The sequence below is a fragment of the Pelobates fuscus genome, chromosome 5 (assembly GCF_036172605.1).
Source record: "Pelobates fuscus isolate aPelFus1 chromosome 5, aPelFus1.pri, whole genome shotgun sequence".
Lineage (NCBI taxonomy): Eukaryota > Metazoa > Chordata > Amphibia > Anura > Pelobatidae > Pelobates > Pelobates fuscus.
The window spans coordinates 203851786-203872949 of NC_086321.1; the positions used below are offsets into that span (position 1 = coordinate 203851786).

At 41.6% G+C, this 21164-nt stretch overlaps 1 protein-coding gene across 1 annotated transcript in view; it reads left to right on the top strand.

Moving 5' to 3' along the window:
• HSD17B3 (hydroxysteroid 17-beta dehydrogenase 3) overlaps positions 1 to 21164 on the top strand; it is an 83607-nt gene that overhangs the window by 31747 nt on the left and 30696 nt on the right. Inside the window, exons 2-4 of the mRNA XM_063457184.1 lie at positions 14340 to 14386; positions 19819 to 19894; positions 20730 to 20837. Of these exons, the coding sequence (XP_063313254.1) occupies positions 14340 to 14386; positions 19819 to 19894; positions 20730 to 20837 (231 nt within the window). The remainder of the gene's footprint in view (positions 1 to 14339; positions 14387 to 19818; positions 19895 to 20729; positions 20838 to 21164) is intronic.

Genomic DNA, 21164 nt, shown 5'->3' on the forward strand with positions numbered 1-21164 from the left:
GATCTCTTCATCTTTTGGGCAATAATCTAGTGAAACAAAATACAAGCCTTTCTTTGTATTAAATCTTTCAGCCTATAGAAAATATCATTTGTACAGTACACTAAGCATACATGTAAAAACTGAAGGCACTAATGGGAATGGCTCTTTTCTATGTCAGTTTATTTTCATTCACCTTGGATAATATATTCACTATATGTATGTCTATTTTTTCTGTTTTATTTACATCTACCATATATCTCTCTGAGGGGCAAGTCCCAACTTTATAACTTAGCGCTGCACTAGAAAAGTAGGTTGCTAGGATAGTATTCATTGAGGGCTTAGTGTTTTGGTTTAATGACAGTTTCAGGAGAGGAATCAGGGTGCGGGGAGGGAAAGCTGTTCAGTTTAATTGATATGTTTTCCTAAAGAAGTACGTTTTCAAAGATTTTTTTGAAGGAGTGGAGATTGGGTGAAAGTCTAACAGAGAGGGGAATGACGTTCCATAGGAACGGTGCAGTCTTAGAGAAAACTTTAAGGTGAGCATCCGAGGTAGGAGTACGAACGGAGGTTAGACATAGGTCTCTGGCAGAGCGTAGGGACCTAGACATATTTGTATATTAGTGAGGATAAGTAGGTCAGAGCTGCATTGTGTAGAGATTTGTAAACAAGTATCAGGATCTTAAATTGAGTCCTATATCTTACAGGAAGCCAATGTAGGGACTGACAAAGGGGGAGGCGTGGGAGGTGCAGGCGGACAGGAAGAGGAGCCTTGCCCCTGCATTTATTAATGACTAACGTGCAAGTTGGGAACATACATCCCCCCCCATAAAAAAATTTAAAAAAAACACCCGCAAATGTTTTAAATGTCTTTAGCACTGAGAAGTGTTTTTATTTTTTATGTATTTAATACCAAGCACTGTTTGTGTGTTTGAATGTAAGCATGTTTTCGTATGGAGTATGTGTGAGTGAATGTACGGGTGGGTTTTTGTTTTTTTGTAGTGTTGACATTTGGATGCAGGGTTGTATTTGTGTGTAGTGTAGGCGAAATGCTGAGATGTATGCACATATACATACATACATATACACACACTGGCACACATACACAGACACATAGGTACACACATGCAGTTACATAGAAACAGTCATACACAGACAAACACTGGCACATACAGATAGACACAGATACACACATATAGATAAAAACACACACATACAGACACAGAGAGAGACACACAGGCACAGACACACATACAGATTGAGACACACACATACAGACACATTGATACAAACACAGACACACAGACAGATACACAGACACACACTGACACATACAGATACACATATACCAACACACATACAGATACACAGACACACATGCATAAGTGTGTGTCTGTGTCTGTTCGTATAGTGAATGCAGTGTGTGTGCTTGTATAGGTGATAATGGTGTGAGGGAAGGGGTGATTGTGAGGGGGGGTGGGTGATGGTGTGGGGGTTGAAGTGAGAGGGAGCTTGGTGGGGGTGAGGATGAGAGGGAGGGGGTGATTGTTAGAGGGAGGGGGTTGATTGTGAGGGGGATGATTGTGAGGGGGAGGGGGTGATGAGGGGAGGGAGGGGGTGATGGGGGGTGAAGTGAAAGGGAGCCCAGGGAGGGGGGGTGATAGGAGGGGGTGATTGTGAGAGGGAGGGAGAGTGCTTGTGATAGGGAGGGGGGTTATGAGGGGGTGATTGTGAGAGGGGGTGATTGTGAGAGGGAGGGAGAGTGCTTGTGATAGGGAGGGGGGTTATGAGGGGAAGGAGGGGGTGATGAGGGGAGGGACGGGGGGATGGTGTGGGGTTATGGTGTGGGGGGCTGAAGTGAGAGGGAGGTGAGAGGAGGGGGAGATTGTGTGAGGGAGGGGGGGTTATTGTGAGAGGGGGTGATGAGGGGAGGGAGGGGGTGATGAGTAGAGGGGGTGATGAGGAGAGGGATGAGGGGAGGGGGTGATGAGGAGAGGGGGGTGATGAGGAGAGGAGGGATGATGAGGAGAGGGAGGGGGTGATGAGGAGAGGGTGTGATGAGGAGAGGGTGGGTGATAAGAGGGGGGCTGATGAGGAGGGGGGTCATGAGTAGAGGGGGGTGATGTGATGAGTAGAGGGGGGTGATGAGTAGAGGGAGGGGGGTGATGTGATGAGGAGGGCTAAACAATTACCTTAAATCCCTGGTGGTCCAGTGGGGTCCCTGGTGGTCCGGTGGCCATCATTTCCGGTCTGCAGCTCCGCAGAGCTGCAGACCATAGATCTCGCGAGACCATCAGAGCGTTGCCGTGGTAACCCAGTCTCGGCGATGGATGCAGGAGGGGCATTGCAGTCTGCCCTGGGCTCCCTCCTAGTGAGTGGCACCCGGGGCGGACCGCCCCCCCCTTAGTACGCCACTGTACAGTAGTCAAGGCAAGGGAGGACAGTGGCATGGACAAGCACCTTTACCGCATGAGAAGTTAAAACGGGTTGGATGCGCACGTTTTTCAGATGGAAGGATTTAGTGATTGATTGACTCCAACCCTCCTTTACCCCTCATGTCCAAAGAGAACACCTAGGCAGTGAGCCTTAGAGGTAGAGTGGATGGTAGCGCCAATTACTTGGAGGGACACCGACAAGGGAGTAGCAACATTTAAGGGAGGGAAGACCAAAGGTTCTGTTTTGGACAGGTTCAGTTAAAGGAAACAAGCAGCCATCCAGTTGGAAATAGCAGAGAGGCAATTAGAAACACGAGTCAAAAGGGGTGGTGAGAAATCAGGGGAGGACAAATACATTTGCGTGTCATCCAAATAGAAATGATACTGGAAGCCAAAGGAACTTATGAGTTTACCAAGGGAGGCAGAAAGAAAACACTGAATGAGCGCTAGGAGAGGAAGAGCACCTGCAGAGAGCAGTATCTCGTAGACTGAGATTACAGAGGATAAGAAGAAGCGGTTGATGATCAACAGTGTCAAAATGTCAGGAATCTTACCTGATGTGGAGTCCGGTATTCAGAGTTATACACTCACCCTTGCAAACAAACGCAGACCAAGGTGACCAGTTAAGAAGCCACCTGGCCTGTGAGTGTGTGCAGGATCTAGCTCCAAGTCGCAGTACAGGCAAGGAAACAAGCAGGAGGATTGTCGAGGAGCAGCCAAAGTCAGAGGATGCCAGAGGTCAGGATAAATAAGCCAAGTTCAGCACAACACTGGATCAAGAACACAAATACAGGAACCAGAGTCAATGAACTGACACTGCCCTCAGAGAGAGGCAGTGTTTTATACCTGGCTGATTAGGCATCTGCTTCAGGTGGGCTGAATAGACAGGAGCAGTCAGAACCTCCTAGTGCTGGCATAGTGGATGTCATGGTTCACTGTGACACAAAAAGCAACAGAAAGGTTGAGGAGAATTAGGATAGAGTAGTGGCCATGGAATTTAGCAGTGATAAAATCATTTTATACTATGGTCATAGCAGTTTCAGAGTGACAAGCACAGAATCCAGATTGAAGTGAGTCAGGCAAAGAGTTGAAGAAGTCTGTCAATCTTGCATACACAACTCTCAAGGATCTTGGAGACAAACGGCAGTAGCTGTCAGGATCAAGACAGGGATCCAACACGCAGTATACTAAAACTATAAAGACGTATACCGGACCTTGAGTGGCCAGACTAACGTCAAGCAAACAAGGAATGGTCAGGGAAAAGCCGAGGTCAAGGGAACAAGAAGACAGGTAAGCATAAGCCGGGCCGAGTATAAGGATAGGAGAGGGAAGCAAAGTCAAGAAACAAGCCAAGTCAAAACCGTAGAACACCTAGAGAATATAAACACCCTGAAGGGACAGGCAAGCTGAAACCACGACAGGGCAATGACTCACAGTGAGTACCTTTTATGCCCTGTCTCTTTAATTGATATCCACGCCCCCAGAACGTCCTGCTTTGAGATTTCCCGCGGGTCGTGACGTCATTGACGTCATGACGTCTGCGCAGTTGCGCCGCGTCATAAAATGGGACGGGGCTATCGTGGCCGGCGTCCAAAGTGCCGAAATTGCTGGAGAAGAAGGAGGTGTGAGTGGCAGGTACCATGACAGTAGCGAGATAGGCTGGTAGTTGGATGGGGAATCAAGGTCAAGAATCGGGTTACAGTTGCATGTTTGAAGAGTAGAGGAAATGTGCCAGAGGAGAGGGAGAGATTGAAAAATGAGTCGAAGCAAGAGAAGGAGACAAAGTGCGGATGAGATACGGGGTAATAGGATCAAGGGAACAGGTGGTGGGGCGGGAGGAACGGAGCTGAGCAGTAGACCTGTGCAATTTGTTTCATTCTGAATGTACATTTGGACAAATTTCTTGAAAACAAATGTCCGCAGTTCGAATTCCCGAATTCATTTGACTTTCTGAAAAGTGGCAAAACAAGAGAGGGAGGGAAAATTACATGAATGATGACAGGAATCTTGACCAATAAGCCAATTCCTGGCACTGGCAGCCCTATAGATGTGTAAGTGGTTGTGGTGGCAAAGTGCTTTGAATTTCTGAAAAGTGGCAAAACAAGAGGGGTTGCTTGCGAATGTCAGAATTGCCGAAGTTCCGAATGCCATTGGTCCGAATTGCCGAACCCTTGTAAGTGAAGATTTTCTGCGTCAGGAAATTTCCTTTATGTCATGCCATGGACTTCTAAGCAATTTGGAACTTTCTGTATTTCTCCTTGTCCCCAAACCAGCTGGTGAGGAACCCCCAATGAATGAGACAAGAAAATGCCAGGCTCAAAGTGACTTCTGAGCGTTTAATGAGCTGTGTAACAGTTTATGTTCAAGAGGAAACAGGGGTGGTCTTACAAGCATTATACAATCCTAACAAAATCATCTATCTTATCTTAACATCTTAACCTATAGGAAGCTTGCTGGTGTATCTTCGTGTTCGGACCCTGCACAAAACTAAATTTCACTATAACTACGCACTTCAGATTAATATGCATGCGCACTGCAAATTAAAGATATTTACTACTCATTTCTAAATTACACATTACTATGCAGTTGTGATCAAAGGGAGAAAAACACAAAATAAGGCTGACAGACAGAAACATACAGGATATAACACCTGTTAATTGTTACACGATGTTCTATAACTCTTGTCTAGGGGTATATTCAGTAAGCATTGGATATAGATAAAGTATATTATTTCAAATAGCTGACATGCTCCAAGTTAGCCAATTTTAAACAGACTGAACATCATGTCATCTGTAGCTTGAGCCTTGGGTCAGTATAGGCAAAGTGTATTATTCCCAGCAACAATTTCCAAACCAAATTTTTTGCCCATGCACAACCCTACTGAGCAGAAACCTCTTCTGCTGTAGTGGGTGCAAATGAGCATAGGACAGCTGAGGGAGTGTGGTTAGGGGAAAAGTTGGTAGTGGATGGAGAGATGAGAGATTTCTTCCCTGATTGTAGAAATCTTCTTAGTGAGGCGAGTTGCAAAGTTTGTGGCGGTCAAGTTGGTAGGAGGAGTTTTGAGATGAGTGAAAGGAGACTTCGGAGGTTGATGGAGAATTGCTGTAGGTCCAGACAATGGAGGTTTCTGCAAGACTGATGTGGTGAGGGGGGTGTACTTTGGGTACGGGGTATGCAGATGTCAATGGACAACAGATGGTGGTCAAATAGAGGAAATTGAACATTGGAAAGATTAGAAGTGGTACAGAGATTGGTGAAGATGAGATTAGATCAACTCTATGAGTTTATGAATTAGACTACTGTGTGAGTCCAACGGAGGAGGTTATAGAGAGCAGACTAGAGGCAACTCTCTGATGTGCCGGTATTCACTCTAGCCATGGGTCTCCCACATGTGCAGGACTGGCAAACTGCAAGTTGACAACCCACACCTTTCCACAAGCTGACAAGATGTGATTTACAAATGGCGGGTCCTAAAAATAATATCAGGAAGTATTACTTTACTGAGAAGGTAGTGGAATAGCCTTCCAGCTGAAGTGGTAGAGGCTAACACAGTAAAGGAATTTAAGCATGTGTGGAACAGGCATAAGGCTATCCTAACTAAAGGATAAGGCCAGGGACTAATGAAAGTATTTAGGAAATTGGGCAGACTAGATGGTTCTTATCTGCCGTCACATTTTATGTTTCTATGTCCTGGATGGGTGCACTCCCTAGAGGGGGTGACCTGTTCTTATGAGTGCACTGTTATATTTTTAACCTTTCTCCCATGTATTTCTTACTTTCACCTTTTATTACCTGCATTTTCATAGAAACTGTCAAGACGTTCGATCCAGGTGAATAAACTATTTATGATCTGCTCTTTGTGGACACAATGAATGGGCTGCATTCCTGTTTTGATCAATAATTTCATGTGTTTATTTTTTACATTTGGATATAGTAATATTTTTATTAATGTTAATAGGAGACCTGGGGTCTGCCTGTTGCCGCTCCACTCCTCCATTACATAGAAACATATGTGGCAGCAGATAAGAACCAGTCGGTCCAATTTTCTAAATACTTCCATTAGTCCCTGGCCTAATCGTATATCTGGGATTTTTAAACCTTTGCCCCTCTAATTTAAGACTATGTCCTCTTGTTGTGCTATTTCTTCTTTTAAATATAGTCTCCTCCTTTACTGTGTTGATTCCCTTTATATATTTAAAGATTCCTATAATATTTCCCCCTGTCTCGTCTTTCCTCCAAGCTATACGTGTTAAGATCCTTTAACCTTTCCTGGTAAATTTTATCATGCCAGTTTAGTAACCCTTCTCTGAACTCTCTCTAAAAGTACCAAAACCCTTCTGGAGATACGGTCTACAGTACCGTGTACAATACTCCAAGTTAGGTCTCACCAGTGTTCTGTACAATGGCATGAGCACTTCTCTCTTTCTACTGCTCATACCTCTCCCTATACAACCAAGCAGTCTGCTAGCATTTCCTGCTGCTCTATTACATTGTCTGCCTACCTTGAAGTCATCTGAAATAATTACCCCTAAAACCCTTTCCTCAGATGTTGAGATTAGGACTATCAAATATTCTGTACTCTGCCCTTGGGTTTTTACATCCAAGATACAGTATCTTGCACTTATCCACATTAAGTGTCAGCTACCAAAACTCTGACAATTTTTCTAGTTTGCCTGAATCATTTGCCATTTGGTTTATCCCTCCTGGAACATCAACCCTGTTACATATCTTAGCATCATCAGCAAAAATACATACATTACCATCAAGACCTTCTGGAATATCACTAATAAAAATATTAAAGAGAATGGGTCCAAGTACAGATCCCTGAGGTATCCCACTGATAACAAGACCATGCTTTGAATATAATCCATTGACTATAACCCACTCAGCCACTGCCTTACCCATTCTACTATATTGGAATCCAAACTTTATTGATGAGCCTTCTATGTGGAACAGTGTCAAAAGACTTACTGAAATCTAGGTAAGCAATGTCTACTTCACCACCCTGATCTATTATTTTAGTTACCCAATCACAAAAATCAATGATATTAGTTTTTCATGATCTCCCTGAAGTAAACCCATGTTGTCTCTGATCTTGAAATCCATGTGAAATCCTATCATTTAACATGGTTTCCATTACTTTCCCCACTACTGAAGTAAGGCTTACTGGCCTATAGTTGCCCGACTCCTCCCTACTACCTTTCTTGTGAATGGGCACTACATTTGCTAACTTCCAATCTTCTGGGACTACTCCTGTTAACAATGATTGGTTAAATAAATCTGTTAATGGTTTTGCTAGTACACCACTAAGCTCTTTTAATAACTTTGGGTGTATTCCATCAGGTCCCATGTCCCATTTTGACAGTTGAAATAGAACCTCTTCCTCTGTAAACTCATATGTAACAAATTACACATTTGTCCTTTCCTAACTGAGGCCCCTTTCCTTCATTTTCATCTGTAAATAATGAACAAAAATATTAATTGAGGCAGTCAGCTAGACCTTTATCCTCTTCTACATACCTTCCTTCTTTTGTTTTTAATCTAACTAATCATTGTTTTGCTTTCCTTTTCTTATTTATGTATCTAAAAAAAGCTTTGTCCCCTTTTTACTGACTGTGCTATTTTCTCTTCTGTGTTTTTTTTTTTTGGAAGCTCTTATAACTCGCTTAGTCTCTTTCTGCCTAATCTTATATATCATGTTGTCTTCCTCACTCTGTTTTTTTTTATAATTACTAAATGCTAACTTTTTGGTTTTTACTATTTTGGCCACATCTACGGAGTACCACAGTGGTTTCTTTAATTTTTTGCTTTTACTGACAACCCTAATGCAATTTTCTGTTGCTTTCAGCAGTGCAACTTTTAAATAATCCCATTTCTCTTGGACTGCATTAAAATTGCTCCAGTCTGATAATGACTCCTTTACACATATTCTAATTTTAGAACAGTCTGTTTTTCTAAAGTCTAAAACTTTTGTTTTTGTGTGGTGACTCAGTCACTGTTCTTATATTAAACCACACTGACTCATGATCACTGGATCCTAAACTTTCACCTACAGTAATAGCAGATATAGAATCTCCATTTGTTTCCCCCTAACTAGTATGGCCTCTTTATGAGTTGGCTCCTCAACCACTTGTTTTAGAGACAAACCCAGTAGGGAGTTTAGAATATGTGTGCTCCAAGCACACACAGCTATTTTGGTTTTCCAGTTCACATCAGGAAGATTAAAGTCACCCATGATGATAACTTCCCCCTTCATTGTCATTTTAGCTATTTCCTCAACTAGTAGGCTATCGAACTCTTCTATTTGTCGTTGGGTCCTATAAATCACACTTAGGCTAGTTTATGGATGAACTTTAAGCTGGACTCAAAATAGGATTAAATGTTATTGGCTTAAGAAATACAGGGATTAAATGCAGAGCATTAAAGGAAAGCTTTCAACTCATGTTGAGCTACCATTTAATTGATCCTTGGTTGGGAGCATAACAGAAGATTAGTTTCCTGGCGGTGCATTTTAAGGAGCCAAGGATGTGTCCGGGTATAACAGCTGTAGTCAAAATGAAGTAAACACTCTGCCAGACAAGGTAAGGTAATATGGTAGATGATTACATCAAATGTGCTGATAGTGAAACAATATTCAAGTTGTAAAAGAAACACTTGCAGCTACATTCAAGATGAAAGACTTTGATTCTTCCAAACATTTCCAAGGCATTGACTTTAAACAAATTGATGTTCTAGTAACGATGAACCAAAATATATACATATTAAACATTCTGTAGAATTTAAACAAAGAAGGGTCCACTGATTGCATCGAAGTCCTAGAAACACCATAGTGACTGTCATTATGAAGCTGGCTTTAACTGCTACACAAGAAAGTTTGTAGCCGATGAAATTGCACAGGTGAATGGACAATCAATGTCAATATGAGTCAGTACAAGTCTTCAGGAACAATCAGGGCACAATAGCTCTTTCAATTACTCCACATTGTCAAAGATTTAAATGTATTGATATTAAATACCACTTCATAAAATCAGTGATCAATGAAGCTGGATTACTGCTCAACCAACGGAATAGCAGATATTACTCAGCTTGCAAAAAAGTTGAAAAAGTTCTTGAGTTATTTGTAATGTAAATGTAAATGTCTTAAATTAACAGTATGTATGTTGTGAATAATATATGCTAGATCGAGTGGGGTGTTGGGGATATCATCCTATGGTGCCCTCAATTTGTTCTTTGTCTGTGTTACAATAACATTGTTGACCCACCTCTTCTTCTTTTGAGTGTGGAGCAGTGAAGTGCTTAACACTTGTTCCTCAGTTATTGTGTGCACTTTCCTGTTTGTCCTACCCTCCACATGTAGATTGCACCAATTAGTGATCACGTTCCAAAAAAATACATCAAAATATGTGGAAGATTGGGGTGGCCCAACTGTTAAATATGCACAAAGTGCACTCAGCTACTCTGTATTTTTGCACCAAACAAAACTATTTATAATCATTTTAAATGACTAAAACTGGATAAATTCAAATAAAGATGTAATGTCTGAAAAAAAGTAATTAAAGATGAGGAAGAAAATTTATTTTATTGAATGGATCCTTCTTACCATGAAATATTGGATTTCTCTCATTTGTCTAAATCTCTTTTATTTTAAAGACATTTAGAGGAGTTTAGAATTAAAAATGATCTGAGATAAAGAGTAATACATTATTAGCACATGCCAATAATTTACTTTAATTAACAAGGCCAGACCTGTGAATATTGATATATAATGCATCCAAAAACAACTGATTAATAAGATTAGATGCATATAGCTTAATTAGCATTATAGTTTTGGAAGACAAAGATCTAGTACACTAATATAATAATATTTAATGTCCCTCATTATCAAAAAACAGAGAATAGAGTCAGCGCTAATATATCAGAAAGAGTTACAAAGGGCAGCAATCCCAAACAAGGACTCCCTCACATGTCCTTGAAATAAATAAGAAAGGCAAACAAACAAAGGGATGGGACTGCACCGGTGAGCAAAGTAAATGAAATTAAAAGTCCTGGTTGAGGTAATAATTTTGAAATAGAGTCCAGTATAATGGAACTTTGGTCCTATGTGGGTCTCTGAAGTTGTAGAGTATCGCTCCTTGCAGGTATATGGAGGAGGGCGATGAGTGATGAAAATAATAATGGTAAAGGGTGATCCAAAAGGTATCCAAATAAAATAGAAGAGATAATACCCACTTTTTATAGAGCTTAATCCAGCTCTGGTATGAATAGCTTGCAGCGGTATGATCCCCGCTTATGGGATATGCGGTGAGTATCCTCTTCGGTGTAGTGACAGACAGCCAGGGGGGGAGATAAAACAAAAAACAGTGATGGTGCAGTATGTTCCAAAAGTGGATAAAAAGTATTTAAATATAGTAGATCCACCCACATTTAATAGAGCTTATACTAGCTCTAGTGTAGTAGGCATACAGCTGTATAATCCCCGCCTCTGGGATATGTGGTGAGTGTTCTTTGAAATGGTTCTTAAGATGGTAACAGGAGCTCAGGGAGAAGATAATAAAACAGCAATACTGCTCTCAGTAAAATAATGCTGGTATATAAAATAGTAAAGAGAAAACAAAGAAGAGAGAGATCTGTCCCTATATAATACTCAAAGGGATCAGTAAAATACTTTATTAATTAACTAAAAAATCACACAAACAGACACTAAGTCACTTTAATGTCTCAATGGAAAAATAACTGAGGCAAAAATCGTGACTTAAATAATCTCCATAGTGAGGAGTACATACAGACGGGAGGGGAGTGAGCAGGACAATCACAAAAAACGACCTAAATCATGAGGGGCAAAAAACCCCACAAGAGGGGGGGGGGGAATGGGGAAATAGATAAATCCCAAACAACTAGTCGCTGCTCTGTAGTCGTAATTAAGTTGCATGGTGGCAATAGACAATTACAGTGTTCCTAAATGACCGAATTGCAGCAAGGTCAGCTGTGTAAAAACGGTCATAACATTCAAATGCAATATAACTCGATATATCAGGCTGATAAGGTGTAGGTTGCACGGTAACAATACACAGCTACAATGTTTCTAAGTGACCGGATTAATGCAAAGTCAGCTGTGTAAACACGGTCACAGAATTCGATTGCAATGTAGCTCAATGTGTCAAGCTAATAAAATGAACATAGAGTAAGCACCACGGAGTGCATAGCTGATTGTATGTGCAATAATGACTCAGTGACTGCAGAGTATATCATAAATGTATAGATACGACTAGTTCGTTGCTGCCCCACATGAAAAAACAGAAACCATTCCCAGTCAGCGTCATAAGCATTGATCGGCTGTAATTAGAAAGGTAAAGAATGTAGCCAAAGGTCTCCTAAGCTGTGCCTTCGTGGGCACCTGTCTGAAGTAAGAAGGAGTTAGCTAACTGTGCTCTGGGAAAGAAAAATAGAGAGATAGCCCTAAAAGGTACTGAGTTAAGTAACGGTTCCACTAGACTGTGCCTTCATGGGCACCTGTCGGTATAAATACAAAGGTCTCCTAAGCTGTGCCTTCGTGGGCACCTGTCTAAAGTAAGAAAGGGCATGTAGTTCATGATACAACTACATGCCCCAGAATACCGAGTGACCGGAAGTGACGTCGCGCTTATGACGCACGTCACGTGTTTTGGCTAATATGCTGAAAATTCTCTTTATCATACCCTCGTTTTTATAATAAAATCATATATTTCACATCCCATAAGTTATATCTATGTACTCTTAAAGGTTTACAGCTGTTATTTGTGTGCAATCACAATCTGCCCTGTGATTGGTCAGAGCAGTTTTCGCGCAATTTTCAAGTTGTCTCAAGCCTATATGTACCCCATCTAGCCAGGTTGAAATGTTTTTTAATCCATTGATAAAGCCTAAATTGGTGAAACGCGTCATTTTACTCTTTTGTACCATTATCTTTTATTTACTTTTTTATTTTATTTATTTTTTATTATAACTACCTGGCTTTTTACCCAATTATCTCCTATACTCCTAAGAATCCTTAGGTGGGGATTATACCACCCGTGCCTGTATCATAGAGCAGTTAGCCTGCCCTATACATTGTGAGTATATTTTATTATATTTTATATACCAGCATTGTTTTACTGAGAGCACTATTGCTGTTTTGTTATCTTCTCCCTGAGCTCCTGTTACCATCTTAAGAACCATTTCAAAGAACACTCACCACATATCCCAGACGCGGGGATTATACCTCTGTATGCCTACTACACTAGAGCTAGTATAAGCTCTATTAAATGTGAGTGGATCTACTATGTTTAAATACTTTTTATCCACTTTTGGAACATACTGCACCATCACTGTTTTTTGTTTTATCTCCCCCCTGGCTGTCTGTCACTACACCAAAGAGGATACTCACCGCATATCCCATAAGTGGGGATCATACCTGTAGCGGAGTGCAGTATTAGAATCCACGATCTCCGCTGGTATAACAGGTACATCCACAGTCAGCGCTGAAAAGTAAGGCAATATCCCCAATCCTCCCAATAACCGGACGAAACACAGTTTGGGAGTCAACTAACTGGCTTTATTCACAGCGTGCATATTTATACAGTTCCCCATGCAAGGGGTTTCCATACAGTTGTTTCAGGGGATTTCTCCCATCATGCAGCATAATTCTCCCAACAGGCTTCGCTGCATTATCCCCTCGTGCAGCAGAACTGACAATCTACATTAAAATACAGTTGTAGAGTTTTATTCGGTAGATTAATGTGACCGAACGTTCGGTAGATAGCTGGGGGCTGAGCGCATCTTTTGGGAGAATACCGCTCAGCTCCCAGCTGAACTGACCGAACGCCGCATGAAATCCATTTAACCCTCGAGTTCGGTTTAAAACTACCGAACACCGATGGGGAACACAATGTGATGAGAGCGGAACTCCCGAACGCTCTGGAAGTCCAGCGGTGTTCGTATCATCGAGTAGCCGTTTTTAGTTCCAGGCACTCGACGACCGAACACCGCTGGAGAGACAAAGGATCCAAGATGGCCGACCGCCGCATGGTCGGTAGTCGAACGACGGCCACCTAGGAGAGCCTTTAATTACCGACTGCAACATTGTTGCAATCGGTTAATGAGCGCCACACGACTCTAAGTGTGTGGTCCACCTGGGGAGCCCGTATTCATTTGGCGAACGGCCCGGATAGCCGCGATTCGTCAAACGAAGTGTTTGCAGGCTGGTAGCTTAGGGCTGCCAGCATGCGAACGGCCACAGTATAATACACACATAACACAATATATACAGTCCCCCCCTACAGCCTACGGACAACCTTGGTACAGCATAGTCCAGAAGTGGCTAGGTTTGCCACAATACCGCTGCAAGCTATTCATACCAGAGCTGGATTAAGCTCTACAAAAAGTGAGTATTATCTCTTCTATTTTATTTGGATACCTTTTGGATCACCCTTTACCATTATAATTTTCATCAATCATCGCCCTCCTCCATATACCTGCAAGAAGCGATACTCTACAACTTCAGAGACCAACATAGGACCAAAGTTCCATTATACTGGACTCTATTTCAAAATTATTACCTCAACCAGGACTTTTAATTACATGCGCTCACCGGCGCAGTCCCATCTCTTTGTTTGTCCCTCATTATCAGTTGCTGCTCTTTAAATGTGCTAAGGACAATAATTACATATTAAACACGGCCAGTTAATTTCTGAAAAGTTACCTTTTAAATTGACACTATTCTGTAATTTTGTGTATAATATTTTCCCATTAATATTAGAATATTACAGTTTGGATCTAAGTACTTCATTTGAATTTGGTATGTGCTGATCCAATTATGTACCAAATTCAAAGAATCAGCAATAAAAGTTGTATTTGTAATAATTTATTTTAAAGGCAAAACACATATTCAAATAACTTATTTTTCCTTTTCAGTTGTGACTGGGGCTGGAGATGGTATTGGTAAAGCATATTCAATTGAGGTAAGACAAAAATGTATGCAAATACATTAAGACTATCTCCTCTACATGCTTATTATAGGAATTCACTCAGTGAACTTGACTGAAATATGAAATGAATATACCAAACACTTTGTAGTGTAAAATTATATTAACAACCTTAAATACTGAGTATAAAACCAGACTATTTATTACTTGCTTTTTTAGAATCAAAACTATTTAATGACCTAATAAAAGAAAAAAATATTTAAAAAAAAAAAACAACTTTAGACCCAAAACTCTCATACTCAATTAACACAGTGTATTCCCACTACACCCCAGTAAATTAGACCTATCTTCAATAGAATAATAAAATAAATTGGTGAAAGTGTCAAACTACAGTAATCATGCTATATAAAACGTGAATTCCAGTACCCCTCTTCTCAAAAAAAATTTTTTTTTAAAGTGTAAAAAGATATAGAAAATGTTAATATGCATACATTAGTGGCATAGCATATTAGGCATGTTCATGGGGAAAATTTTCGGTTCTGTTCGGCATTCTGAAATTCGGGATTTTCGCAATTCGGGACTTCGGCACTTCAAGACTTCAGAACTTCGGCATTTCGGGACTTCTCTTGCAGCCGCTTGATAGATAACTCCCTAATTCCCACGGTATTAGGGAGTTATCTTCCAAAAGGCTGAAAGACCTAAATTGGTCTTTCAGCCAAATTTACTAATACTAAGTAAAAATTACTTAGTATTAGTAAATTTTGCCCCTACTTGCTATACCGTGAGTAGGGGCATGTCTAGTAAACAGTGATCGTCGGGTGGGGGCCCTAAAGTAAAATGTTGGGGGGAACTATTGTCCTCCCCCCTGGCCCCACCCCAGAGCGGCGGGTGGGGGCCCTAAATACTATTAAGGGGGGGACCTAATGTCCTCCCCCTGGCCTCCACCCCTAAGCGGCGGGTGGGGGCCCTAAATACTAATGGGGGGGACCTAAAGTCCTCCCCCCTGGCCCCCACCCATGAGCGGTTGGTGGGGGCCCTAAACTAGAATAAGGGGGGGACCTTATGACCTCCACCCTGGTCCCCAAAAGAAGGAATAAGGGTGCGCCTAAAACAAGTGGAAATAACAAATAATAATATAAGAATAGGAATATAAAAATAGGAGTAGCAGCAGTGACAAATTGTCCGAAAATTTTTCCAAATATAATATAAAAATTGGAATAACAACGGTACCTAATAGTCCAAATATAAAATGTCCAAATGTGCAAATGGTGATCCTAGTGGTCCATCAAAAGGTTATGTAGCGTCCCGAATGTATATCTGTAGTTTGAAGATGAATATGCGGGAAGAACAGAAGAGAGAGAAAACTCCAATGATGTAGTATGAAAACAAAATGTGGATATTGTGTAAATAGTAGAATAGTAGTAATAGTAGAACTACTCACAATATTCAGAGCTTAAATCCAGCTCTGGAATGGATAGTGTGAAGTGGAATAATCCCCAATCAAGGATATGTGGTGCTCCTCTTTGGTGCTTTAGTAAAATGATGGAGTAGTCCAACTCGGGATAAGAAAAAAATAATATACAGTGCTCACTGTATAGTGATAGAATAATTAAAATGAAATAAAATATACACACCGTATATAGAGCAGACGTACTGCTCGGTGGATGGCGTATGGGTGGTATAATCCCCACCTTGAGGATTCTTTAGTATTCCAATATGGTGGAAAACCAACGATAGTTAGATCTGGATAAAATAAACTTGCATAGAATAAAATGGCAAATAAAATAATACTGAAATGAAAAGAGGAATGTGGCAAACCAGTGTATAATAGCCAAATATTCCTTTAATAACACTTTGATTTAAAAAAGGGGCCCTAAACAAGAATAAGGGGGGGACCTAGTGTCCTCCACCTGCCCCCCACCCCTCAGCAGTGGATGGGGGCCCTAAATACTAATAAGGGGGGGACCTAATGTCCTCACCCCTGGCCCCCACCCCTGAGAGGCGGGTGGAGGCCCTAAATTGGAATAAGGGGGAGGACCTAGTGTCCTCCCCCCTGGCCCCCACCCCTCAGCGGCGGGTGGGGTCCCTAAATACTAATAAGGGGGGACCTAAGGTCCTCCCCCCTGGCCCCCACCCCTGAGTGGCGGGTGGGTGCCCTAAAAAAAAGGCCCCCTCCGCCAGGTGACTAGGGGTCCCCAAATCCCTAGTCACCCCCTCCCCCCCAAATAAAAATTATCCCCCTACCTACCCCCCTCACCCTAAAAACTAATGAGGGGGGACCTTTAACTAAGTACCTGAAAAAAAAAAAACTTACCATTCAATGTTTTCTTTCTTCTAAAATATTATTTTTTCAGCCCCAAAAAAGGCCAAACAAAAAACCATAATAACCAACGCAATTATAAAAAAAAAAAACGAGCGCAAAAAAATATAATCCATCTTCACCCATGGAGGGCTCCGTGCAGACTGAGCTCTGCAGGGCGGGGGAAGGCTTATAAAGCCTTGCCCCGCCCTGCAATTAGGCTCAGAGCACTCTGATTGGTGGGTTTAAGCCATCCAATCAGAGTGCTCTGACAGGTAAATGAAGAGACTGACAGGTAAGTCTCTACATTTACCTGTCACAACACTCTGATTGGTTGGTTTGAAATCCACCAATCAGAGTGCTCTGTGTCATTTTACACAGCGTGGGAAAGTTCTTTGTAATTTTCCCACGCTGTGTAATTTGACTCATAACTCTCTGATTGGTTACTTATCCACCAATCAGAGAGTTATGAGTCAAATTACACAGCGTGTGAAAATTCCAAAGAACTTTCCCACGCTGTGTAAAATGACACAGAGCACTCTGATTGGTGGATTTCAAACCAACCAGAGTGTTGTGACAGGTAAATGTAGAGACTTACCTGTCAGTCTCTTCATTCACCTCGCCGAGTGAAGAAGGATTATTTTTTTTTGCACTCGTTTTTTTTTTTTATAATTGCGTCCCCCTGGGGTGGGGGACGTTTTTTTTTTTAGGGCCCCCACCCGCCGCTCAGGGGTGGGGGCCAGGGGGGAGGACCTTAGGTCCCCCCTTATTAGTATTTAGGACCCCATCTGCCGCTGAGGGGTGGAGGCCAGGGGGGAGGACACTAGGTCCCCCCACTTATTTTACTGTAGGGCCCCCACCCACCACTCAGGGTTGGGGGCCAGGGGGGAACACATTAGGTCCCCCCCTTATTTTACTGTAGGGCTCCCACCCACTGCTCATGGGTTGGGGCTAGGGGGAGGACATTAGGTCCCCCCTTTATTTTACTGTAGGGCCCCCACCCACCACTCAGGGGTGGGGGCCAGGAGGGAGGACATTAAGTCCCCCCTTATTATAATTTTGCCCCCCCCCCCACCGCTCAGGGGTCGAGGCCATGGGGGAGGACATTAGGTGCCCCCCTTATTCTGATTTAGGGCCCCCATCCACCGCTCAGGGGTGAGGGCCTGGGGGGAGGACAATAGGTCCCCCCCATTATTTTACATTAAGGCCCCCACCCACCGCTCAGGGGTGGGGGCCAGGGGGAGGACATTAGGTCCCCCCCTTATTCTGATTTAGGGCCCCCACCCGCCGCTCAGGGGTGGGGGCCTGGGGGGAGGACAATAGGTGCCCCCACCATTATTTTACATTAGGGCCCCCACCCGCCGCTCAGGGGTGGGGGCCAGGGGGGGCAATAATTTGACGCGCAAGTCGGTGCTCGGGAGGGGGACCTTATTTTTTATTTTATTTTTACAGTGAGCAGCCACAGGCTGCTCAGTGTTTAATAGACATGCCCCTACTCGCGGTATAGCGAGTAGGGGTATAATTTACTAATACTAAGTAATCTTTACTTAGTATTAGTAAATTTGGCTGAAAGACCAATTTAGGTCTTTCAGCCTTTTAGTAGATAGCTCCCTAATACCGTGGGAATGAGGGAGTTATCTACTTATTCATTCCTGTCATTACATTGACTGGCCAAGTAACTTACATGTTATATGAATGTATGTTACTTGATTGTTGTAAGTGTTGCAAATGCTTACAGCTGAATCCTGGCTATGTTTGTATACTTTTTATTTAAAATTTTTGCAATGTAACCTTCTTCTTTCACTGGGTAAGTATGTTAGTACTTAGGTAATACTGTTCTTACGACACTTCGGGAACTTCGCAAATTCGGTAATTTCGGAACTTCGGCAATTCGGACATTCGGAAGTACCCGAATGTCTGAATTTCCCGAAAATCGTCCGAATTCATATTCGGACCGAAATGAATTGCACATGTCTATAGCATATCTTGCTCTATAATTTATAAATATATTAATTAACACCCTTGTGTTCACTGCAAAACACATGGATAAACTGTAAACTGTTACCTGGAAGTTATTACTTATAACATAAAAAAATGAAATACAAAATAAATTAGTTAATTATTTTGGGGAAATTACATGTTAAACGTAATTTCTCTCCCTCGCAGTCATTCCATAAAAAAGTTTTCTACATATGTAGGGCCATTCAATAAACTCTTTTGTTTGGTTGGTCCTACCGACTCTCATTTCTTCGGAAGCATTCAGAAAATCAGTAATATCCGCATGCAACCAATATATAAAAACACAGGAATCAGATATTAACTGGCAGGGCAAACAAATGCAAACCCAGTGCAGGCTTTTATCAGATGCCAAATATAAAAACAAGTGTAAAAATTATACATTTTTTAAAATAAAATTTTAAGGTCCCAAATTTGTATCTGTAATTTAACCAAAAAAGATTAAAGGGACACTATAGTCACCCAGACCACTTCAGCTCAATGGAGTGGTCTGGGTGCCAGGTCCCACAGGTTTTAACCCTTTAGATGCAAATATAGCAGTTTCAGAGAAACTGCTAAGTTTACATTGCAGGGTTAATCAAACCTCTAGTGGCTGTCTTCCGGAAAGCCACTAAAGGCGCAACTGCGACGCTGGATACAAATTTCACTTGCCACGCATGCACATTCCGCTCCACTAGGGAGCTGACGTCGGTTTGGGAGGAGAAGTCACCAGCGCCGAGGGGACTTCTGGGTTCTTAAAACCTGAAAAGTGTTTTAACCCCTTAAGGACACATGACATGTGTGACATGTCATGATTCCCTTTTATTCCAGAAGTTTGGTCCTTAAGGGGTTAAACAACGCTGGACGTCCTCACGCCATGCTTTCCTAAGGGGAGGTCTATTGCACGCGTTTGGCCAATGCATCGGTGCTAGATTCAGGAAAGTCACTGAAGTGGTTTGGACCCCTTCAGCTACATGGGATGGGGGTGGGAGGGTAGGAGGTATGGCAGGATCCTGCAGTGCCAGGAAAAAACAGTTTTGTTTTCCTGTCGCTGGAGAGTCCCTTTAAGTATTTCCAAAATCTTAACAAATGGTTGAAACTTTACTTTTCTTTAGCTATACTTCTGCACTATAAACTGTATGTTTTTTCCACGAGGTTTCTTTTTTTTTTCTAGCTTGCTAAACGTGGGATGAATATTGTAATGATCAGCCGAACGGTTGAGAAAATGAACACAGTTGCAATGGAAATTGGTAAGTGATCATTCTTTTTTCCTAGGGTCAGGTCAAAACAATATTTTTTCAATAAAATAGTAAAAAAGGCAATGTTTACATTTCTCCTGAAGGACACCTCTAGTGGCTTTCACTCAGACATCCTCTACAAGTGCTTCCCATTACGGTCCTGAAATCTTTGCACGTTTCACGTTTGGCATCTTCACGCTCTCCATGAAGATGGTGAATGCTCCCTAAAAGATGCACTGAGATATTTCATCTCTATGAGGAAATGCTGATTAGCACAGTAATTGCTGTGCATGCACATTAAGTCCACAATAATTCTCTGTGGAGAAGCATTGGAATGCCTGAGAACATTAGTAATATAGATCTCAGTGAGAGGTGGAGCAGCAGTCACCACAATAAGGCTGACACAGCGTGGGATTGAAGGTAAGTAAATAGCTTTATTTTATTATTAGAGGGGTGTTATATTTAAATAGGCTAGGAGTACCTCTAACATTGGAAATATATGTGATCATCTAAGAGCATTGCACAATAAAACTCCTGATGTGTATTAAGATATATCTAGACATGGATCTACCAATTAAAAGGAAATCTCACACTGGCCGGTTACACGATGGCTCAAAAGTCATGTTTAGTGGCAAATATGATGCACAATGTAAGGAAACAAAAAGCATTTTAATTTTGTACTTTTCAACTTTTAGTGTTTTTGGGAGGCTTAAAAAATATGTATGAAACATTGCAGTCTGCACATAGGCATACATGGAATATTTGTTGAGGACCACACCTATTGTGCAAAATCTATAAAGCCTATTTGAGCACTTGATTAATCATTGTTTGTTGGTATTCTGAACAGAACATTCAACAGGGAGAAATGTCAAGATCATACAAGTTGACTTCACAAAAGGCAGTATTTATGAATACATAGAAGAAAGCTTAAATGGTCTGGAGATTGGAATTCTGGGTAAGAGTTTTCTTGCATTTTATTATGGAAATGCCATATTGTCATTACTGTTCTAGAGGATTCTAAATTGTTCCAAATTGTACTAGAGGATGACAGTAGTAAAGTTATTTGAAGTTCCACCAGATGAAGAATATATATACTGTGCAAAAGTTTTAGGCAGGTGTTAAAATATACTGTAAAGTAAGAATGCTTTCAGAAACAGAAATACTAATAGTTTCTTTTGATCAAGTATCTAAAGGGAACAGAAGGAAAAGCTAAATCAAATCAATATTTGGTGTGAACACCCTTTTCCTGCAAAACAGCATTAGTTTATTCTAGGTACACTTG